Source organism: Gastrolobium bilobum, unplaced genomic scaffold (genome assembly GCF_033153095.1).
Source record: "Gastrolobium bilobum isolate Gb01-03AN ecotype WA unplaced genomic scaffold, APGP_CSIRO_Gbil_v1 utg3268, whole genome shotgun sequence".
NCBI lineage: Eukaryota > Viridiplantae > Streptophyta > Magnoliopsida > Fabales > Fabaceae > Gastrolobium > Gastrolobium bilobum.
In genome coordinates this window covers 376124-400610 of record NW_026899992.1, presented here as the reverse complement: position 1 = coordinate 400610, position 24487 = coordinate 376124, and the positions used below count along the sequence as shown (strand labels likewise).

Sequence of the window (24487 nt, the reverse complement as noted above, 5' to 3'; positions counted from 1 at the left end):
CCTTCGGTTTGATCATGTAATCATCCATTCGGTTTGATCTTTATTTTTAAATCCGATCCAATCCAATTTTTTTCGGTTTGGATTGGATCGGTTTTCGGTTTTTTGAATATCCTAAAATTAGTTTCATGATTATTGTACAAATAAATTCTTTTGTACATATTGGTTTTGTAAAACAAAAAATTTGAAACACAAAAATATCATTAGACGATACTATAGTTTTTTTTTTTTTGCAATGAGATATGAAGCTCTATACGGATTAAATTTTGTTCATGAGACGTGACTAGATTTTTTCTTGGGATTAGTTGAAGAGTTAATGGGTCTTGAGTTTAGAAATTTTTGGACTATGATTGAGGAAAGGACCAAGTAGGTAAAAGAGAATTAATATATTGGATCGGTTTGGATTGGATCGGTTTTCATCAATCCATCCGAAAACCGATCCAATCCAATTAAAATTTGTGATTTTTTATCGGTTTTCGATTTTTCGGTTTTCGGTTTATTTGGTTATCGATTTTTCGGTTCGATTTTTGCGGTTTGAATCGGTTGATGAACACTCCTAATCTTGGACGTATATTTTGTGGTACAAGATAATTAATGCTACAATTTCTATAGCTGTCAATGCTCCATCTTTAAGTCTTCACACTTGAGGCTTAATCGCAATTTCACCTCCACATTTAAATTTCTCTATAACTTATAATAACTTTCAGTCTAGGATCCTACATTACGGAACTATACATCAGACAAGGTTAGATTGAGAAAAATGACATCTTAAACTTATAACATACGAATATGAGTGAGACACTTCTTTTTGTAAAACAAGATATATATATAATCATGGACGTATCTTTTGTGGTATGAGACAATGCTACAACATCTATGGCTGTCAATGCACCATCTTTAAATCTTCATCCAACATCTATGCTTTCCTCAAATATTACACCATGTTTTATTGTTGAGATTTTGTCATTTTTTTTATTTTGATGGCCATAAAATCAAATTTAATTATTGGAGATCAAACTTAATCACAAAAGTAATTACATGTAATTGACTTAATTAATGGAATACTTAAGTGTGCTTGGTATCTGTGTATTAGGTATCTGATTAAGACACAGATTACAATATTGATTAGGTGTCAAATGCAATCGAATGGTTCTGAAAGTATTTGGTGGAGTCACCACATCAATTGTCTCAGCAAACATTGGTGCTTCTTGTTGGGCCATTTCGACCTTGCTTAGAGCATAATCATTTCTGAATGCAAACATTGGTTTGGAGCTTCTTTTATGGGCAAAGCAGATTCAAAAATGGAGCCCAGAAGCTTTTGGCTTGTTTTTGACACCTTTAAAGAAGTCATGTCCATGTCCAATAAGTGGACCACTAGACTCAATAACATTACATTACAGATTGTTCCGGGGACAGTGACCATTTTATCATGTTTGGACAAAAAAATTACCAGACTGCCGCGCTAACAATAAATTTTGTCAAATTGTCACGCGGCATAATTCGCTATACAGTGTAGCGAATTATGCATGCAAGTAATTCGCTACACAGTGTAGCGAAATATGCCTCGTCAGAACCAAAAAGTGTCATGTGTCAAAATTGTTGAAATTCGCTACCCTATGTAGCGAATTTCAACAATCCTGACACATGACACTTTTTGGTTCTGTGCATTCTAACGTGGCATATTTCGCTACACTGTGTAGCGAATTACTTGCATACATAATTCGTTACACTGTGTAGCGAATTATGCCGCGTGGCAGTTTGGGAAATTTTACTGTTCGCGTGGCATTCTGATAATTTTTTTGCCAAAGCGTGACATTTTGGTCACTGTCCCTTGTTTTGGCTTGTTTTAGGAGAAATTAATTTGGTTTGAGCTCTGTACATTGAATCCATGCAAGAGGGGGTTTTATCAAAATAATTTTCTTCATTCTCATGTATTAAATCCATGCTTAGAATGTTAGTATATCAAAGTAAATCTGCTAGAGGGATGTGTTTTTAAAAGATTGATTCTTCATGCTAGAGTTATTTATCATATATGAATTTATTTATTTTTTAAAGAAGAAATTTTAAAAATTTAATTATGGATTTTTTTTTATGTATTTTGTAGTATTATCATCTATTAGAAGTAAACAAACAAAATGTACACAATCAACAAATGTCATAATTTCATTAGACTCATGAAACATGTCACACAACAATATATATGCAATTGAGATCTAATACGAAAGGCATTAATGTATTCATTGATACTCCTGTTAGTTGTGTGGATATGAGTATGACATTCCTGTTTCTTAAAATATTTTTTTAAAAAAAGTTCTTCATTAACACGTGATTTATTTATTCAAATCCCTATTAAGTACATGTGATTTATTAAATATGATAAAAAATTTGATTTAATATGTTTTGTATTCAAATACCATTGCTATTGTAATTTGTGAAATAGTGGTATTATTAATCCTAATAATCATTGGTTCATTTGTAGACTCAAAAAAATAATTAATCCTAATAGACATAATAATAAATATTATTAATAGGCTTAACAATTTTCAATGTTAAAGTAGTTGTATTATTAATAGCTTAACAATTTTCGATGCAGAAGGTAGTGATATTATTAATAGGTTTAACAATTACCCATGTAGAAAATAGTGGGATATTAATACAATTGTTTGCCACCAAAGAATGTTGAATTTTTTCCAACCTATCAAGTTTAAATTTTGAATTTTAAAAGTTACTATAAGATGAAACATTTGAAAGTGGTTTCAAATGTAAACAGAAAGTGGATATTGAAAGAAAGAGCGACACATCAGCAAATTTTTCAAAAAATGATTTAAAATTTTATATATAGATAAGATAAGATTTCTTAATACCACTGAGAAATGTTAAGAGGCAACTTGTGTATACAACCAAAATGACTTGCCACAGTAACCCTCCTTTTCCAAAAACAAATTTTGTATACATTATGACAATAAAATTAATATTTTAGCTCTCACAAATAACACGATAATCAACGCACATGCATAGAAGGCTGTCCACATTTTTCAAGTAATATTGCCCTTGTGACTTTTTATTTTCACCAATTGATGGTCCCCAAAATCTTTTGATATTCACCAAAACCAATTGATAAAATAAATTGTTTGTTTGTACCAAAAAGAAATTAAATGTTTGTTTGTACTTTGTAAACCCCCTCCTTCACAAAAATAAATAAATAAAATTGTATAATCCTTTGGTAATGCAATTTTTTTCACCATCTTCCAATTTTTTTTATTTGTTAAATTAGTTTGAAAATATTCATAAAATTTTGACCTTGATGGTTTATTTGAAATGGTAAAAATGAAAGTAACTCAACTTATTCCATATATTATCTTATTCGACACCTAAAACAAATTTAATTTATAAAACCAAAATAAATAATAGTTATTCGAAGTTCAAAAAAATATTTCTACATTTTTCAGAAGTAAAAAATTAATCAAACAACAAAAAAATATGAAACCGGCACACGATATGGTTACGCAAGATGATACGTGCACAAAATATACTTTAAGCTAAATTTTTCCAAAAAAATATTATTAAATGTTTAAGAAAATCATTAATGTAGTCTCACCCAACAACTTAAACTTTGATTTGATTATCCTTCTCTAAATTGGCATCTTAAGGCTCATTCCGATGGGTGTATTTTATATCTTTGAGAGCTAATGAGAGTACTGCGCACATCAATTACTATTTTCTTCTTCTCCGACACACGCAAACACAGATCTTTCCTTCGTTGCTCATTTGGATAATCTTCTTGGAGAAATAGAAACTCATTTAAGGGTGAGATAAAAGAAAGTATTGTTTTTTAATATGTTGAAGAGTGAAGACTCGTAATGCTAAAATAATAATTAACAACAAAAATTGATAGTAATGAAACACAAATTATATATTTAAAGTATCTAGGACGAAGTCCAGCAGTAACAAATTATTATTTATCCGAAACTATATAACCACATCTCTCCAAAATAATGGAACAAAATGGAGAGAGAGACTTTGAATAAAAATTCCGATTATAAGTTCTTAGGGGAAAATGAACCATGAAAAATTGCTGGGAAAATTAGGCACCTTAAGACCCCCAAAAAAACAACTATGAGCTCCATGACTCTATGAAGAAATAAACAACTACTGCTGCTTGCACTCTGCAGGACGCTCACCTTGCTGCTAAACACCACCAACTTGTGCTTTTTCACTCTTCTGAAATGTCCATAGCCATGCAAAATAAAGACAATATTAATTATAAAGCATCAAGATTATGGAAGTTGAAAATATTTGACACTAAAGGGCAAGTGAAAAACAAAAGCATTCGGGTTTAAACCTCAAATAGTAAATAAATAGATAGAAACTAATATTATACCTTATTTTTTGTCTTGCTGTCTTCCTCATCATCATCATCATCCTCTCCCTCTTCTTTGTGAAGACTCTTCATCCTCCTCCTCAACTTCTGTTCCAGCACCTCATGCTTATTTCTTTCAAAGATTTTTCACAGCACAAGATCTTCATCAGCCAAAGATTTTCTTTGTCTAGCAGGGTGTTTCTGACTTTAGCATTAAAACTAAATCACAAAAAATGGCTCGTGTGTTAGTATACTATATTAATAATATAAAATATAGAAATAATATAAACAATTTATCCAATAAAGTAAAGAACAATGAACATGGAAGATAAACAAACATGAAGTAGAAAATTATAAACGCACAAATAATGAGTAAGATTATGCAGAAAAACAGCTTGAGTAAGGTTGCCTATTGCAGAAGACAATATCATGATTTTTCAACACCTCACGTGCTGCATCAGCAGAGGAAACAACAAGTACTGACAACTTTCCAAAATGAAGCAACATTAAGGGGCCATATTTTTTAGCTAAGGATTGGAGTGTGCGGTGTAGTTATTCGGATAGGGATGTAATTATTTCGGAATCGTTAGGACACATTTTCTATAATTTGCGTGTCTGCATATGAATCACAGCCACTTATCAATGAAAATAAAAAATATATATCTATCAAAAGAAGGCAAAATCAAATTATTATACAAATTAATTGGATAATTAATTTTTAAATTATTAATTACTATTTTTTTCATCAAAAGAAATTTAATCGAGTTTGAATATGAAATTCTCTGTCTGCGTATCAATCAAAAGAATTTGAATGAGTTTAAATGCAGTATTGGTTGTGTATCCTGGTAATGCATTTAGGCCGGTTCACAAGAAAAGATGATGAGGCAAGTACCTCTCATAACTTTTCTCAGTCAAGTTTCTCAATTCTACTTGTAAAGAATAGGAGTATCATTCCAAAAGCTAGCTCAAATGATAGGAGTATCCAAGGCCTTATAAACTCCACATTAGTTGCTCATACAACCAATGTGAGACTATATATCTAACACGCCCCCTCACACGAGAGCCCATTGGGCTTGAAGAGTGGAAGATGCACAAGAGAAAGTAATGGGCGGCGAGGCTCTGATACCATGTAAAGAACCTTGGGATACACACTCCAAAAGCTAGCTCAAAAGGTGGGAGTGTCCAAGCTCCCTCACACGAGAGCCCATTGGGCTTGAAGAGTGGAAGATGCAATAGGCCCAACCTACCCGTGCTAAGAAAGTCCACAAGAGAAAATAGTGGGCGGCGAGGCTCTGATACCATGTAAAGAACCTTGGGATACACACTCCAAAAGCTAGCTCAAAAGGTGAGAGTGTCCAAGTCCTTATAAACTCTACATTAGTTGCTCATACAACCAATGTGGAACTATATATCTCAATAGCAGTGATTAACTGATGATCTGTCAATTTTGTTCCAAAGTTTTTTGGTGAGAGAATTTTTATGCAATATACATCTATCTCAAAATTAGTGAAGTTAAATAACATAGTATCAGAAAAATTGACTCAACATAACATAGTATCAGACATTCTTGGAAATATTTTTCCTTATCAAATAACTTTTTGATAAATTCTTATAAAACTCATTTTTCCACTATATTCTTGAAAATCGTTGAGTAAATTTTTTTTTCTTTTACCAAATGCCCCCAAATGTGTAGTGGGGGTTCCAATTTTTTTTTGTGAGTGGTTTGAATTGACAGATATTGTCTTCTGCGAGAACATTTTTGGTACATTTTTATTATGTATTCTCGATAATACACAGTGATAATAAATTTTCTTTTTCTCTTTCTTCACATCTGTTGATAATTTTTTAGAAGAGAAAAAAATCTTTAATATTTATAATATATATTTGAAAAAATATATATTATAAATATAACTGTAGTACTAAACACTGCGATGATAGTATATTAAAATTTCCCATCTTCTGTGTATGAAATCGTACACGATATCGTCAGAAATTAAAAACATAATAAACTTCCAAATTAATTAACATTTTCCTTTATTTTCCCTAGATGAATGGCATCCTAGGTGTTTGGTAGAGGAGAAATATTTTTGTACCAGTGAAATATAATTATTAGAGAAGTGGTAGAAAAATGAGTTTGGTAGGAAAGTGAAAAAAAAAATTGTTTGATAGGCCAAAAAATTACAGAAAAAATTGGTTTAAATTTTCTAAGTCTATGTTTGGTTGAAGGAAAAATATTTATGGGAAAATAGAGTTAAATTACCACAACAACCCTTAAATACCATAACAAAGGTCAATGCCTTGGATCCTCTTTCCAGAAGATGGCAAAGGTTGCCATTAACAAAGGTCATTTTGGTCTCTTGCTTCACGGTCCTTTTTCGATTTGCCTGGTAAACAAGCAAATACCACCTAGAAGGTGGTATTATTCTACAGTATTTTTTATAGACTAAAAACAATTACTAGACAAATCATTTTGCTACCTAAATTTTTGAAAACCTAATACCAAACATAGACATCTAAAAGCACCACATCCGTTCTTCTACAAAACCTCCTACCAAATAGACCACGATTCATGGTAATCAATGTTGTTAAAATCGAGATCTTAAATAAAATCGGATGGAAATTAAAAAATCATAAAACGTAAAATCGTAATGTAAAAAAATTTGTAAAAACGTAAAAGTGTTTGGAATATTAGTAAAATCGTTTTGATGAAAAAAAAAATCATAAAAACGTAAAATCGTAGTGATAAATTAAGATTTTAACAACAATGATGGTAATATTACTGCTCTTATGGACTACTTAATCTGACCACGTGATTGGTTCACCAATTTGAGTCAAAGTCTAAAACTTTTAGGTATAAGCAAAAGTTTCAATCCCTTATTAAGAAAAGTGGGGGGAAAACAGATAATTTCAAGTAAATAAAAGGACAAAAAAAAATTATTTCTTACACGCCGGATGTACATTATTGCAGAGTATTTTAAATTTATTTAAAATTAGATAAATCAAAATAAAAACATTTTAAAGTATAAAAAATATGAATAATTAATTAAAAAAATTTAAATTTTAAAAGAATAAACATCCAGTATAAAATGTATTTTAATTAATGAAAAAATATACTAAGAAATTAAATCATTTTTAAAATAATTTTTTTAATTTAATATATACAATTGTATATTTGTTTTAAAACAAATTGAACAAACAAAAATAATGTAACTTGTTAAATAAGAGTGTCAATTTGACTGAAATTAACGCACCCATTCGAATTGGCCCACTACTGATTGGGCCAATATACGGACAAGTCAGTATAAGGCTTATAGGTTGGTTGAAATTTTTTTGGCCTGGCTTATATGATTAGAGTTTTAAATAATTTATTTAATTATATTATATTAAAAAGTAAATTTTTCAATTAAAACATGTAAATATTTCAACCCAAAACGACGTCGTTTCGATGAACATTAGACAAAGTTGTCTAAAGTAACATCGGAAACTTTTTTCCCTTTAAATTAAGTAAGGATTTGATATTTCTTATGATATATAAAATAAAGAGTAAACACCCTTTTTAGTCCCTGGCAGTATCTACGAAGTCTTTTTCAGTCCCTGACAATAAAAAAAGACCAAATTGGTCCCTGAAAGTACAAGAAAAGGGTCACTCTACATATTTGGGAGTTGACATAAGGACTAACATGACCTTTTTTTTTGTAATTTCAGGGATCATTTTGGTCCTTTTTTATTGCCAGGGACTAAAAAGGACTTCGTAAATATTGACAGGGACTAAAAAGGGTGTTTACTCTAAAATAAAACTATCTCTTACACATATATAAAAGTAGAAAAAAATATCTAATATTATTTTAGATAATTTTCTCTAATGTTCACTAAATGAAGCGATATTATTTTGGGTTAAAAAATTATAATGATAAAAATTATCATAACCTTAAAAGAAATTAAAATTACAAAATAACGTCATTTTGATAAATATTAGAAAAAGTTATTTAAAGTAACATTGGAAAAAATAAATCTATAAAAGTACGTGAGACTCGTGTGAAACCATATGAATAGAAAAAAATAAAAATAAATAAATCTCATACATCTTTATCTTTATGTATACGTGGAAAATAATTTTGTCTCCTGTAACTGAAACCTTTAAATAACTTAAAAAAAAGAGCACTTATTATTATCAATGCATCAAAAAAAAAAATTAGAGTACTTTTTTATGTGTTTTTTTGGGAGACAACAGGAATTGTAAAGCAAAAACAAGGAAGAAAAAAGAACGATCCAAGGTACACAGGCCCTAGGCCAACCAACACCGATCAGATGCTGCGCCAATAGAGAGTGCCCTTCCAACCAGACACACCTGAAGCCTCTGTTCCAACATAGCTCCAACCCAATCAAGCAGTCCCAGAGTTATGCGTTCAGTGCATTGCCACAATCTAAGTTTGAAGTTGAATTTGTTGTAGCTGAACTTGAATTGAGACAGCATTGTCAATGGATGTTTGAAGTTGCTTGTGTTGGGTTGTGTTATGATGAGGTATCTCAAGAGCCTTCAAACCATGACCCTTTCTTTCTTTTCCTCATCCACAAGAATCTCCCACCCTCTTCATCATTCTAACAACAACTACTACTACCCTTTGATTCTCACTTTCCCTCAAACCATCAGAAGATTCTCCTATTCCTCCATGTTCCATAAATATTCGATTTTTATCCCACCCACTAAGACCCATCTCTATGCTTCATTCTTTTGCACCCTCATTCGCCTCTACTTGGCATGTGGCAGGTTCTGCTTAGCCTCTGATGCTTTCTTTTCCATGCGTGGTCTTGGTCTTGTTCCCTCTTTGCCTTTGTGGAATAAGCTTTTGTTTGAATTCAATGCCTTTGGTTTGGTTTCTCAGGTAAAAGTGTTGTATTCCGAGCTGGTCTTTTGTGGGGTCGTGCCTGATGTTTTCACTGTTAACATATTGGTTCATTCGTTATGCAAAATGGGGGACTTGGATTTGGCTTTAGGGTATCTCAGGAAAAATAATGATATTGATATTGATACTGTTACCTATAATACTGTCATTTGGGGATTCTGTGAGCAGGGATTGACTGATAAGGGTTTTGGATTGTTGTCTGAAATGGTTAAAAAGGGTGTATGTGTTGATTCAATCACTTGCAATGTACTAGTTAAGGGGTATTGCCGAATTGGATTGGTTCAATATGCAGAGTGGGTCATGTACAACCTGGTTGATGGGGGGATTCCACAAGATGTTATAGGTCTAAACACCTTGATTGATGGGTACTGTGAAGCTGGGTTGATGAGTCATGCACTGGATTTGATGGAGAACAGTTGGAAGAATGGTGTCAATCCTGATATTGTTACTTATAATACTTTGCTCAATGCTTTTTGTAAAATGGATGATCTTGTAAGGGCTGAGTCTCTTATCAATGAGATTTTGGGCTTTCGGAGGGATGAAGAATCTGGTCAGTTAAAAAATTATGTTGTTGATATTCAGGATGAGATAAGAGATTTGCGGCCAACGGTTGTCACATACACTACATTGATTACTGCATACTGTAGGCATAATAGAATTGAAGAATCCCTTTTTCTGTATGAGCAAATGATTATGAATGGAATCATGCCTGATGTGGTTACTTGTAGTTCTATTCTTTATGGACTTTGCAGACATGGTAAATTAATTGAAGCGGTGGTGTTGCTGAGAGAGATGTATGAAATGGGTTTAGATCCTAATCATGTCTCATACTCTACAATTATTAATTCTTTCTTTAAATCAGGGAGGGTAATAGAAGCTTTTAATCTTCAAAGCCAAATGGTTGTTCGGGGCATTTCTTTTGATCTAATTATGTGCACAACTATGATGGATGGACTTTTCAAGGTTGGGAAATCTAAAGAAGCTGAGGAAATGTTCCAAAGCATTTTGAAGTTCAATCTTGTCCCAAACTGTGTCACGTATACAGCATTGCTTGATGGGTATTGCAAGCTAGGAGACATGGAACTCGCAGAGTCAGTATTGCAAAAATTGGAGAAGGAACATATTCTTCCAAATGTTATTACTTTTTCTTCTATTGTAAATGGATATGCTAAAAGAGGAATGCTTAGTAAAGCAGTTGATGTGTTAAGGAAGATGGTCCAAAGGAATATTATGCCAAATACTTTTGTTTATGCAATTTTGATAGATGGCTATTTTAGGGCTGGTGATCAAGAAGCTGCTGCTGGTTTCTATAAGGAAATGGAATCACGGGGATTGGAGGAAAACAATATCATATTTGATGTCTTGTTAAACAACTTGAAAAGAGTTGGAAGGATGGAGGAAGCTCAGTCATTAATTAAAGATATGCACTCTAGGGGTATTAGCCCAGATATTGTTAACTACTCTTCTCTAATAGATGGCTACTTTAAAGAAGGAAACGAGTCAGCTGCTCTTTCCATAGTCCAGGAAATGACAGCAAAAAACACTCGGTTTGATGTTGTAGCTTACAATGCTTTGATTAAGGGGCTTTTGAGGCTGGGGAAATATGAACCACAATCTGTGTTTTCAAGAATGATAGAGTTGGGTTTGGCTCCTGATTGTGTTACATATAACACTCTAATTAACACATACTGCATAAAAGGTAACACAGAGAATGCTTTGGATCTCTTGAAGGAGATGAAGAGCCACGGGATAATGCCAAATGTGGTCACTTATAACATTCTGATTGGTGGGCTTTGTAAAACTGGTGCAATTGAAAAAGCAATGGATATTTTGAATGAAATGTTGGTTATGGGGTTTGTACCTATGCCAGTTACTCACAAGTTTCTGCTTAAAGCATCTTCAAGGAGTAGAAAAGCAGATGCAATTTCACAAATCCACAAGAAGCTTGTGGCTATGGGCCTCAAACTTGACCAGACTGTATATAACACTCTAATTACTATATTATGCAGGTTAGGGATGACTAGAAAAGCAAATGTGGTGCTCAATGAAATGGCGACAAGAGGAATTTCAGCTGATATTGTTACTTATAATGCCCTTATTCGTGGTTACTGTACAGGCAGTCATGTGGAGAAGGCGTTTAATACTTATTCGCAGATGTTGGTTGATGGAATCTCTCCAAATATTACGACTTACAACACCCTTTTAGGAGGCCTTTCAACTGCTGGTTTGATGGGAGAGGCGGACAAATTAGTTAGCGATATGCAGGAAAGGGGAATTGTCCCAAATGCCGCTACCTATAATATTTTGATTTCTGGCCATGGTAGAGTTGGAAATAAACAGGATTCTATAAAACTTTATTGTGAAATGATAACCAAAGGTTTTGTTCCCACTACAGGAACCTATAATGTGCTTATTAGTGATTATGCAAAAGCAGGAAAGATGCGTCAAGCTAGAGAACTTTTGAATGAGATGCTGACAAGAGGAAGAATTCCTAATTCTTCAACATATGACATTCTGATCTGTGGATTGTGCAAACTATCCTATCAGCCAGAGATGGATAGGGCTCTTAAACTGTCATATCGGGCTGAGGCAAAAAAATTGCTGAAAGAAATGTGTGAAAAAGGACATGTGCCATCTGAGAGCACTCTCTTATATATCAGTTCAAATTTTTCTATACCAGGAAAAAAGGCTGATGCTAAAAGGTTGTTAAAGGTATTTACACAAAAGAAGAATGCATGACAGATGGTCTATTGGACGGACAATGAGATGATGTTAGACTGTAGCAACCATCAACCCTAAATAAGTTGGTCTTAAATGCCCTATAAGGTCTTAAGCGGGATCATGAAACTGGGAGACTGCCCATATCCTTTTTATTTGGCGTTGATCATGGCATTCTAAGCAATTAGGAATAGCTTGAACATCCACAATCCACATCTTTATTTGCATCATAACTTAACAATTATTGTCTTGTGATGTTAAACTTTATTTGTCTGGGAACAGTAATCTTGGATGAAGCACGTATAGTAACAAATCCATTATGATCATTCAAGGATCAAATTGGCTCTTGTGGGAAAATTAAGGTGCACATTGACAATGAATTTTTGGTGTGAGGGCAGGAGTCAACTGTTACCAAGATGACAAGGGTATATTGAAGCAGTCTACTAAATATGATCAAGTTATTGACAATGGTGAAGTGATAAAAGTTCATTCTAAGATTGTTCCAGCATTCTCGGACAGTCATTGGGCTATATTGACCATTCTCATTGACAAGATTAAGTAGTTTTTTTCATCATCTCTGACAAGGAGGCACACTCCTGAAACACTTCCTTCAGAAACAAAACCTCTGATTCAACCACCAGAAGAAGAGCAACAGAGACGTAGCTCTCATGCCTTGCTTCCTCATCTTTCTTCTAGGAAGTCTTCTTTGCTTAAGAAGGATTCCAAGGTTTCTCATGAAATTCCTTCTAGGCACTGCTCTTTTGGACAACCTGTTCTAAATGGTAAGTAGTTGAACCTTGGCTTGCTATACACTCTCATGAAACTTAAGATATGTTGATAGGAGACATGTATATTTATGTAATGACAGCTTGATGTGACACCTATGCAATGCATAAAACCATAAAACATGCACTCAAAATCAGCTTACCGTGTATGTCGTATTCTTATTTTGGATTTTGCAGGAATAAATGTACTTTGTGGTGTAGGAATCCTTTCTACACCTTATGCTGCCAAACAAGGTGGATGGCTTGGGCTTTCTATCTTGTTCATTTTTGCAGTTATTTCCTTTTTTACTGGGATGCTCTTGCGTTCTTGCTTGGACAATGAACCTGGCCTTGAGACATACCCTGACATTGGCCAACCTGCTTTTGGCACTACAGGACGTATTGCCATTTTAGTAAGTCTTCCTGCTGATCTCTACTCTTATTTGAGTTTTTCTCAAGCACCGGTGAAGTTGTTCCTTTGTAATTCAAAAGTCACAGGTTTAAATAAGTGAAACAATCTCTTTGCAAATATGTCAGGATAAGACTACGTACAAGGATTATCTGCATCCATATTCGTGCTAGTCGGAATTTAATGGGTAGTGGTTTAATTTAGGGGGATGCTATTTTAATTAAAAATCAGTAGTCTCTAATCTCTTTCACATACTTTCTCTTCTTTTTTTGTAGATGCAGATATATTGTATGTCGAATTATATGTAAGTACAGCTGTCTTCACTCAATGAATATTCCATTTGGAGTCACCCATTCTAATTTGTTACAGCTGCCTTCACTCAAGATGTTTCTTTTATTTGATATCTGGTTTGAAGAATGGATTTTATAAAACCCAATAGCTAGCTTCCCTCTATCTTATCTCCTTCTTGAGTAGTGGAAACTGGAAAGTTCATGTATTTCTCTTTAGCTTAATCATAAACGAAAGTTATTTTTCTTTAAAATGGTTGGTCTAAAGATTGCATTATTTGAACTCCTTTTGATGAGACGTGTCCATTGATCTGGTTAAGTGTCAAGATACTTGGCGCCTATGCAAGTCATAACTTGGTTCTTATTTTATATAATGACATTGTTATGTTGTTTGCTGTGTGATGGGCCTATGGGCTGAAAGGGACGAGAGGTTAGTTAGTTTGTTAGGAAAGTTTCTAGAATATTCTGAGAGGAGGGAATAGAAGGAGAGTGCGTGTGTAGGAGGTAAGCATGAATTGAGCATTTGGTGAGTGGGGATTTGGGAAAGGATTTCTTGGGATCTCTTTGGAGCCTAGGTATGTTGGTCTTGGAGAGTGAGTTGAGGTCTTTTGATTTATCTTTTTTGCATTGTCTGTCATTTTCTCTGTTATTTGCTGTTCTTATTGTTTGATTGAGTCTGTATTTTCCCTGTCACAGTGTGATAGGTGGAGTCAATTCTTAGGAATCAGTAATTAGGGAAATTTCTTCCATTTGTAGTTAATTAACTTGAATCAATGAAATGTTATTGCTGTCATTATGGAAACGTTGCTGTCCTCTGTTTATTTGTTTGTTACTGAGCTGAACAGGTGTTGTTAAATAATCCATATACGCATAGGTTCCACCACTGTGCAGGTAAAGTTGAGGGAGATGAAACCTGGCATGTTATGACATGAATTAAGAGAAGCTCTTGCCATGCCTGAGGGTTCTCCTCCACCATGGCTTAATAATATGCAGGTAATATAAGTGTCTTGTGGGTGTATGTTGTGTTATGTTCTCTTTTTGTTTGTGTTTAAGCCCATGCAAACATGATAGAGATGAAAACAAGAAAAATTTCAACAAATACATTGCTTACTATCATTTCTTCCCTTTCTCATCTTTTCATTCCTAGAAGACAGTCTTGAGGTAGATTGGATTGAGTGCAAAATATACTGGACTAGAAAAAAAAAAAAAAACAAACTAATTTTACGAAGTTAGGAGCTGGTATCAACTCAAATGTGGTTCTTTTGATTGTGCTATTCCTGGTTGTAGTTTACTTAAAATGTTCTCACAATGTAGGAAGAGCCAGTTGATAAGACCATACACTGGGGTGACTTGGAGGAGGAGGACGAGGAAGAAGAAATGGAGGAGGAGGAATTTGAAGCTGGTATTCAGTCTTTTGATAGTCTGTCAAGGTGTTGTTATGTTACCGTTTAGTTTCTTTTGTTGTTGGTGTTATGTTACAATCACGTGGCTAATTTAGTTCAGGAGTGGTTAATAATTAAAATAACTAACCACGAGCTTTCAAAGATCCTTGAGTGTAAATTTCTTGCTAAACTGGTCCATGTTTATAATTCTCTATTTTTGTAATATATACATATGGGTATGTGGCTGCGGTGGGTGTGTTTAGATTGGTTGGGGATGGGGTTTATTGTACTTAATCACCTGTGTTTGTGAACTCATTACTTTCCTCTTTTCCTTTGCATTTTCCTCCACAGCACTCCCACCGGAATGGAGATACTTAATGTTATTATTGACCTTTGTAAGCAGCCGCAGAAGGAACCTGAAAGGCAGCTTTATCAAGTTTGTCTTTCTATTGCTGCTCTTCCATCAACTTTAGCTTCTCTTTGATCAGATTGTTGTATGTCTATTCTTTTCAAACTTCTGTTGCCTGATAGTGATGTTAACATCATGGGTCTGATTTCTTACCTCTGCTGGAACTATTCCAGGTATGAAGAAGCAAGGGAGGAAGAGAATTTCAGTGACATGGTTGCAGAGGTGTGTTGCATTCAATCTACATATAAATATACATGAATATTAACCTTTTCATTTTGTTAACTTAGGTCTTTATTTTTGTATTTAAGAACCAGAAGAAGAGGAAGAGAAAGATGCAAGAAAAGGAGGGCAAGTCCAAGAAGTTTTAAGGTTGGATCCTTGTCTCTTTCTTTTTCAGGTAAATGGGAGACCCTGCACTTATCTATTCATCCAATTGTCATTTTCCACGAGGAGCGGATAATTGGTTGTTAGCTGTGTTTATCGCATCTTTTTCACGTTATTGTCTGCAAGTAGCTTTCATTTTTTTAGACAGGAATCTACTAATGTAATACAGCTATACAATGAATACCTTATACAGAACGAGGCAGATGCTGTAATTGTAAATTCACTACAATGAATTATTATTATTAAGATTGTTGGTTTTCGAAACCCGTTCATGAGGCAGATACTTAGATTACCCACATGATTAGAGGCGTGATAATTCCTAGTATGATATGGATGTTTGTTGGTGCCAACAGGGTCGTGGAAGTATTCTGCCTTGTAGTTTGGGATCCTTTGTTGTTTCCATTTTTCTAAAACTGAAAGTTAAGATCACATCTTATGGTTCTGGTTCTAATTAAAAATCAATATATATATAATTTATTGTCTCATGTTGTAAGACATAATTTTTATTTCTTATACAACATAAAAGTGTATGGGTTCATGTTTTTTTTTTTCTCTTCTCTTTACATGGGTCTATATGGATCCTACACATTTTTATATGTGTATAGGAAATAAAATTATTTCCTATAACATGAGAAACACTAAACTCATATATATATATATATATATATATATATATATATATATATATATATATATATATATATAGGGTTTTATGAGTATAATGTTGTAGGATATAAGAAAATTTTCCTACCCTCACAATAAAGAAGAGAGAGAAAGTGAAATGATGTAAGAGAAAAAAAAATATGTGGATCCCACCTCTTAATTGTGTGTGTAGGAAAGTTTTATTGGGTTATGTAACATGATACTAATAAAATCCATATATATATATATAATGTAAAATTTTTAAAATGCCCTTTATTTTTAATCCTAAACCTGAAAACGACGTCGTTTTAGGGCAACAGGAGATAACTCTTTATCTCTTGTGACCAGAGAAATATTTTTTCATGTATATATATATATATATACATATACAGGGTTATATTTCTCTTATTTCACATGAAAGAAGCCAAGTTGCTACACACAAAAAACAGAGGTGGGTCCCACCTCTGTTTTTTTTTCTCTCCTCTTGTTTGTGAGTTCCGCTTGTAATATTGTCTCTGCTATATGAGATAATTCTTTTCATATAGCATGAGAAAATGATTTTTCATATATATATATATATGGGCAGACTATTTTTTACACCGCATATAGGGATAGAAGCAAGTTGGATCTATCTGTACAGTTATTCTAGTTTACAAGAATTGTATTCATTCAAATAAAGTAATCATTTGGCCATGCAGAATCATTCCCACTTAAGACTATGAAAACAGGATGCGATCAAACAGCAGAAGCATTCTGTTATTTTAGCTCGAGACTCATCACTATTTGAGTGTCGGCAAATGATATTTGTTACACCTGTTGACGCATGGAAGAAATTATTAGAGGCTGTCCAATCCAGTTAGTGGCTTATGCATGCCATTATTCTTCTGGCAACAGAGCTTGGCTCCACCACTCTCAGTCATATCTCTATTACTTCTTCCTTACTCAGTTCCCAGCCAGTAGAACTTCATATATGTGCTATCATATTCTTGTCCCACCGCCACCACCGCCAATACCTATCAAAATTTCAAATCGAGGGTTCTCATTGGTTATGGCTTTTGAGAATGCAAATGGATGCATGTCACATGTAGTTACATTTGTGCTCATTTGGCAAATGACTACTCCTTTTCACTTGGCAACAAAATGTTCAATCTAAAAGGTCAAACAATGGGAAGCCACTCGTCATGGCTTGGTGTACTAATTTTCTAGATATAGACCCACATATTTGATAGCTTTTCCCCACCATGTTTGGTACGTACGTGTCAAATGGAAGATTCAGCCACTGCAGGTACCTTTTAGTAAGCTCGATCGTTATCATGCTGGTGTGGCATAATTCTCATGCATCCCCTCCTTATGGAGGCCTGCATCTTAGTGATGTACAATTAGGTTGAGCGTCCTTCCGAGTCAGCTATTTTAACAAAGACTTTAGGGAATTAGACTCGAGATCACATATATATTGATATGTAAGCCTTCTTATAAATTTATGAATAATATAATTTTACAAAAGTAAGGTGTTCTTTCTGTTAAAAAAAATATACTTATAAACGAAGTATTCTCTCTGTTATGTTAAATAGATCTAATAATTGACTTGAGATTTATTCAAAACATTATTGGTGCACACTCAACGTAATACACTAATATTGTTGAGATATATAGTCTCACATTGGTTGTATGTGCAACTAATGTGGAGTTTATAAGGTTTTGGACACTCCCACCCTTTGAGTTAGCTTTTGGGGTGGTGACCTCAAGGTTCTTTACATGGTATCAGAGCATCGCCGCCCCCCACTTTCTCTTGTGGACTTTCTTAGCATAGGTAGGCTGGACCTGTTGCATCTTCCACTCTTCAAGCCCAATGGGCTCTCGTGTGAGGGGCCGTGTTGAGATATATAGTCCCACATTGGTTGTATGTGCAACTAATGTGGAGTTTATAAGGTCTTGGACACTCCCACCCTTTGAGCTTTTTGAGCTAGCTTTTGGGGTGGTGTATCCCAAAGTTCTTTACAAAGCCTATCACACGTGATATCACATCATGAAAAGTATCTTGTGCGATGGAAATATGAGTTTAAATTTAATAAAGCCATTATTAAGTTTTTAATAATGTAATTCAATAATGTATTAGTATATTATTAAACAAAATCTGAAATTTTAAAATAGTAATTGTGATAGTTATATTTTTTGTAACGATTTCCATGATAAAATAATATAATTTTTTTAATTGTCACTGGGTAAAAATTAAATCCTTGAAATATAACCCTACTTTATTAGTAAGGACTAAATAACTTCCTATCATTTTAATTTTATAACAAAATAATTTAGCTTATAAATTGTTTTATTATTTTCTATATGATTTGAGATCGCTGTTTAACCTAAATGTGGTAGTAATGGCACATTTTATGATGTGATATCGATTTGAATTGACGCATATGGCAACCGACGTGTATAGATGACAATTTTTTTGACGCCTAAATGCTGTTTTATGTCAACATGTCATTATTTAGAGTGTGCATTTGCTAAGATTTATGATATTTTATTACTTTAAAAATGGAACGATTTTCCTTTTTCATAAACTTTTATTCACGCGAAAGCAAAGAAGATATCATGTCATTGTATTTCAATATTTAAGAATGGACAAATCCATTAAATAATATATTTCATTAAGAATATTGGAATCACAATATGAAATAAAAAATTGAAAACACTAGAAATTTCTTTTAGACTTATTTAGTAAAATTAAATTATACATAAAAAGATATCAGTTTTGTTCTTGCATGTCATCAAGGACAGATTCTCATACTCGATACGACCATTAACGTAACTTTCACCCTTTTGTCCGTTGTGTTATACTAGTCACTATATCACTTTCATTTTCCATGTTACAAATATCTAGAAGAAATATAATATACAACACATAGCATGGAACACACGTTAGAATAAAAGTCACATTTGCTTGTCCACCGGGGGAATAACTTTGTTTCCATATTCCACTTTACCAAGAAACAACACTACTATACAGAATATATGATCTTCCAATTAAATTTTAAAAAATAAAATAGTCATGGAATAACATAACATTTTCACGTGTCAACAAACCTAGGAAGCAGGAACTGTTGAATGCTTCCCTTAAAAGTAGTTCATCACAACAAGTTCTCCTTAAACAAAAAATAAATGGGTATAGCTGAGAAACTACCTAAGCATTAAGCAACATGCTCATCAAGTCATCACAAAAGAAAAGTAGTAGAGAATGTCAAATATAGTCACACAGGACATAGGCAACAAGATAAACAAAACCAAAAACATAAATCGAAATCTATGTTCCAACCTGGAAGCATCAATTGCCAAAGTGGTCCATCAGGTAGCCCAATCACCGCCCTTGATGCTGCTACACGTGTACTCGTGATTGTAAGCAAATTATTCCTTCTTACCGAAGCAATGGCAATTAACTAACAAACAATTGTTTTTTTTTTTTTTTTAATTAAAGAGGAAATTAAGAAAAACAAACAATTGATTTGCGACCACTATCGGCTTTTTGACCATAATAATGTCAAAAGGGGAATATTTTTCCCATTGATTCAAAAGTGAAATATTTTGCTAAAATAATGCAGCGAGAGACGTATGAAGGTAGTATGTATTTAAGTCGCACATGGGGTGGGTAGTATGTGTTTAAGTCGCACATGGGGTAATGTACGACTTATGCAAATTGTCACATGTTGTGTGCTGCTTGTCATGCATGGGGGGTGGTGCGCGACTTACAATGCACAATATGTGACAGATGCATATTGACTTTTGCACAAGTCACATATCACTCTATGCACGACTTAAATGCGTACACCTTATGTGCGTCTCACTATATAATGTTGGGAAAGTATTTGATTTTTGAATCAATGAGGGAAAATAATTCACTTTTCGCATTAAATGGGTCAAAAAAATATCATGTAAGGGATCATTTAAATTCAAAATACTTAAACTAGTTTAAAATTAAATTAATAGGTCTATATTTAACAATAAGGATAATTATACTTACAACTTATTTTCGTTTACAACCTCTTACAACCATATTTTAATCATTGATTTCTGCAAATCAACGGTTATTATTTTCTCAAATCAAATTATTAATTCGTAATAAATAATAATCATTAATTGACGGAAATCAACGATTAAGATATGGTTGTAAGAAATTATAAACAAAAATAAGTTGTAACTATAACATTTCTCTTTAACAATAATGTTTAAGTATGAAACTAAAATCATGTGGTTGCTTGGCTCCACCAGCAACGGCAAGAGTCACCAAAGCATGGCCACGCGAATCTGTTTTATAGATCCTTAATCAAATTTTTAAAGGACTAATCAGTGAGCGTGAGTTATTAATGTAAAGTAGTTTGATGGACATAAGTGGCATCTTAGTTGGACATAATAGACTCTTCCCTTACTCAAGAGTTCAACTTGTATTAAATTAACTCACCTTGTCATTTTCAAATCTGTACAACAAACATTCTTTGTTTTGTCCTCTTCAATTTGATGCTATCGACCACCACATTCCCTTTACCTAACCAACCGACCAACATTGATTTTCCATGCACATTCTCTCCAGTGTTCAGTTCAACCTTTCAAAATGGTCAAGTTTAATCAATTCTTTTTAATTGTGATTTCACACCCTAATCGTGGCTTAATTATATATGTGCATGTGCCTCTGCCTTTTGTGGTCCTCAAATCTTAAACCTGTGGCGGCCAAGTTGGAGAAATTATGGCGTGATTATTTCTCTTCAATTCATTCATTACTATTCAATTCATGTTTATAATTATGTTTAATTTTTAAGCCATTTCTTAACATGCCATAGTTTTCTTAAGTGATTTCAAAGTAAAAGCTTATGTATCAAAAAAAGAAAGAAAGTAAAAGCTTATAAAAAAGAATGCAGGTAGATGAATAGGATCAATTGACGAATTTAATTAAAGAGAGAATGTATCTCAAACACTTATCCATTTCTATGAATGTGTTTTATCTATGAAAAGGGAAGAAATGAATGTATTTCATTACATCAATCTGCACAAAGAGGTATATATGAAGCTAAATTAACTAAGGAAAAAAAAAACACCGCATTTATATTTATCGCAAAATTGTCGTGACATTTATTTAATTTTTTTTCATAGAGTAACTTGAAATTCACATTATTGTAAACTTTCCTGTCATATTGTGAAAATCAAATGCGTCTATGTAACACTTCCTGGTTATTCTTTGACCAAACTTCCGGCTGCTATCGATCCATTGTACCTGAATTTGTGTTCAGACGTTCAAATTTGACAACATCTAGCATTTGAAATGCTTATATTGATTCCATTGTTTACACAATACTTAACACCAGATATGTATCTTTGTTCACTTTTTATGTTTAATGGACATTTCAATGAACGAAATTTTAAAGTGTTTGCTTATTAATTTTCTGAATTATATTCAATTTTTCCTGATGCAGGCCCTTTCAGTAAGTAGTAAATTAGAGGTTTTTAATAAAACAATATTTAATGTAAAATAAAGAGTTTAAAGGTCTATCAAAAACAAGGGTAAAGTGTGTGTCATTTTAAAGAATGTAAAGCTATGTCATTTTAAGAGAGAGAAAGAGATAGATAAAGGAGGAGAGAGAGTTGACAAAAAAAATAAAAATGTGGTCCCACCTCTTTGTGAGAGTGAAAGGATATAAGTTGTGTCATTTAAAAGGATAAACATTTTTTCCCAAAAACAATGTAAGAATATTTCCACAAGAATCCCCCTGTTTTCAAGGCTTTCAAGGTTCAAATTATTTGACTGAGTGGTTATGAAAATTGTGATGTCTCTGACCATCAAATTCTGCTCTGGTAGTTGTCCTTTTCTCGTCCAAATAATTGCTACAACCTTCAATTACACTCTTTAAGATCCAAACAAGTTGCAATATGCTGCATTGAGCTATGTTATGTAATTAACAAACAAATTATATGAGGTCCACAACCCCCACAAGTCTCCTTTTTAGTTTTTGCGCTCTAGCTAACATATTATGAGTACATAAATCAACACCTACCCTTATATGCATAGACAAGAAACTTGACACGTGCATGCAACACATAGATATCCCCAACTTGCTACATAGGAGTTAGGACCATAAATCACCACCACCTCTAGTCTTTCTATTGTGTCCCACTAGAAACCATGTTACCATGCTTCTGCCAACTGTTTTTAACCTTGCTAAGAATCTTTGGTCCCACTATTATAGCCACCCCCTTTCCCCTAATGAATAACCCATTTATATAGCCCATGGACCTTAGTGTACTTGTCTTCTTTTATTTCTTGCCAACTTTGTATTGGATTGGTGGCCAAGTCTATAGAATTAAATTATTATATATATATAGCATACCATTACATCATGCACATCTACGTTTCATTTTAACAACCAAAACACATAGAGAGCACTATCAGCGGCATAAAACCTTCCACGTGTCAACCACCCATCTTCACCTTAGGGGTTAAGTTTTTCTCCCTTTATCCCTTTCTATAATACTTGTGTGTGAGAAACAAGAAAACTGAACTCCTAGGTTGTTTACCAAGGTCTGCATTAAATTTTTATAGGACTGCCCCATCCACTACACCATCCCCACAAACAGTAATCCAACCCTTCAACACACACAACTTCAAGTAATTTCCGCTGATCTTGTTGTTTATAATTATTGGTCCTTTTACAGATAGATAAGATCATAAATAGGCATTAGATATAGACATCAGATAAAAGACATGCTCACTACTTCTCAACAGCACCAAAGGCATTTCCTTCCATTAAACCACTCCAAGTCACCAATTTCCTTAAACTTGCACATGCTTTGTGCTATAAGCAGCAATCTGATCCTCTTGTTATCCTTCAGACTGATTTCTCTTCTAGCATCTCGATCAAAGGGCTAAAATTTTCTGCTTTTTTTTTTTTTTTTTTTTCCTTCACGGTTTGATCTTATTGCTTTTCTGGTTATTAGTGCTTTGAAAGGGTGAATTTAAGATATGGGTTTGAGTTCTAAGCAGGTTTCAAGTAGTGGACTTGATTGGAAACAAACCTTATTGGAAGCTCAAAACTTGGAGCTACCAAAGCCTCATCTGATGAGGAAACAACAGCAACAAACTCAGCAATCAGAGTCTTTGAACTGCCCAAGATGTGACTCTACAAACACCAAATTTTGTTACTACAACAACTACAACAAGTCTCAGCCTCGCCATTTCTGCAGAGCTTGCAAGAGGCACTGGACTAAAGGTGGAACTTTACGCAATGTTCCCGTTGGTGGTGGCAGGAAGAATAAGAGGGTAAAAAAATCAACCACCCCAACATCTTCCTCCACCAACAAAGCCACCACCTCCTCTACTTGCACCACCACTGTCTCCACCTCAATTGGCAACATGGGTGGTGGGTCAAGTAGCCACATGACAATGAATCAAACTCCTCTTGCAGTGAGTAATCAGAAAAGCATGCCTTCCTCTTTCTATCAAGTTCAAGCTTTGATTCGTCCACCATCTTTGCTGCTACAACAGAATCTGATGAATACTGGAGACTTAGAAAGCAAAGATTTTGGTATTGGTAATAGCATCTTTCTGAGTTCAACTTTGCCTCTTCCTCAAAACCAAAGCCTACTCTTTCCCTTCTCAACCTCAAGCTCTTTTGACACAAACCCTTGTGCAGTATCAACTTCTCTGCGATCCTCCAATGTTTATAACTATGGGGAGGAGTTTAAAACAATGGAGGAACCAACCATCAACAGCATAATGCCCAGCACAAGTGGGAGTAACACACAGCCATGGGAGATACCAGCAGCAACAAGTGCTGGCATGGAAACTTCAAACTATTGGAATTGGGAGGACATTGATTCTTTGGTCTCAACTGATCTGAAAGATCCCTGGGATGATTCTGATATCAAACCATGAGACGGAAAAAACAAAAAAGCAACATGTGATAGTGTCTAAAGATTAGTTATTTAATTTAATTGGGGTGTTTTATGTTTCATACAGATTAGTAAGTGTTGTTGTTTCCAGACGTGGCATATTCTATGCCTGTCTTTCTTGCACCTGTAATTCTTACAAAGAGTAGTGATTGGAGCTGTCATGTTTTAGTTTCAGCTTCAGCTTCAGCTTCAAGCAAGGGGTCCCAATTAGTTGTAACCCACTCTGTTTGCCTCTTTGTTCATCTTTCGATCATTTCCTCTAATCTATAATAAAATGGTATATTAATGTATGCAAC

The 24487-nt window shown here is 33.8% G+C and overlaps 3 protein-coding genes across 6 annotated transcripts; all 3 read left to right on the top strand.

Annotated features, from left to right (window-relative positions):
• Positions 1 to 8731: 8731 nt before the first annotated feature.
• On the top strand, positions 8732 to 12135 carry LOC133294764 (pentatricopeptide repeat-containing protein At5g14770, mitochondrial-like). 2 transcript variants are annotated; one of them, XM_061493516.1, is made up of 3 exons: positions 8732 to 9486; positions 9685 to 9787; positions 9857 to 12135. In XM_061493516.1, the coding sequence occupies exons 1-3, from the start codon at positions 8872 to 8874 to the stop codon at positions 11998 to 12000; spliced, it is 2862 nt and encodes a 953-aa protein (XP_061349500.1). In that variant the 5' UTR covers positions 8732 to 8871; the 3' UTR covers positions 12001 to 12135. The 2 variants fall into 2 exon arrangements, with proteins under 2 accessions (XP_061349500.1, XP_061349499.1); XM_061493515.1 differs by having other exon boundaries at positions 8732 to 12135.
• Positions 12136 to 13077: 942 nt separating this feature from the next.
• On the top strand, positions 13078 to 15778 carry LOC133294774 (uncharacterized). 3 transcript variants are annotated; one of them, XM_061493526.1, is made up of 7 exons: positions 13078 to 13156; positions 13428 to 13456; positions 14331 to 14432; positions 14754 to 14841; positions 15173 to 15257; positions 15404 to 15452; positions 15539 to 15778. In XM_061493526.1, the coding sequence occupies exons 3-7, from the start codon at positions 14391 to 14393 to the stop codon at positions 15596 to 15598; spliced, it is 324 nt and encodes a 107-aa protein (XP_061349510.1). In that variant the 5' UTR covers positions 13078 to 13156; positions 13428 to 13456; positions 14331 to 14390; the 3' UTR covers positions 15599 to 15778. The 3 variants fall into 3 exon arrangements, 2 of the variants coding, with proteins under 2 accessions (XP_061349510.1, XP_061349509.1); XM_061493525.1 differs by lacking the exon at positions 13078 to 13156 and having other exon boundaries at positions 14314 to 14432; XR_009749247.1 differs by lacking the exon at positions 13078 to 13156 and having other exon boundaries at positions 13245 to 14432; positions 14754 to 14869; positions 15173 to 15315.
• A 7061-nt stretch (positions 15779 to 22839) lies between these two features.
• Positions 22840 to 24487, top strand: LOC133294755 (dof zinc finger protein DOF1.4-like). Its single transcript, XM_061493504.1, has one exon. The coding sequence runs from the start codon at positions 23263 to 23265 to the stop codon at positions 24172 to 24174; it is 912 nt and encodes a 303-aa protein (XP_061349488.1). The 5' UTR covers positions 22840 to 23262; the 3' UTR covers positions 24175 to 24487.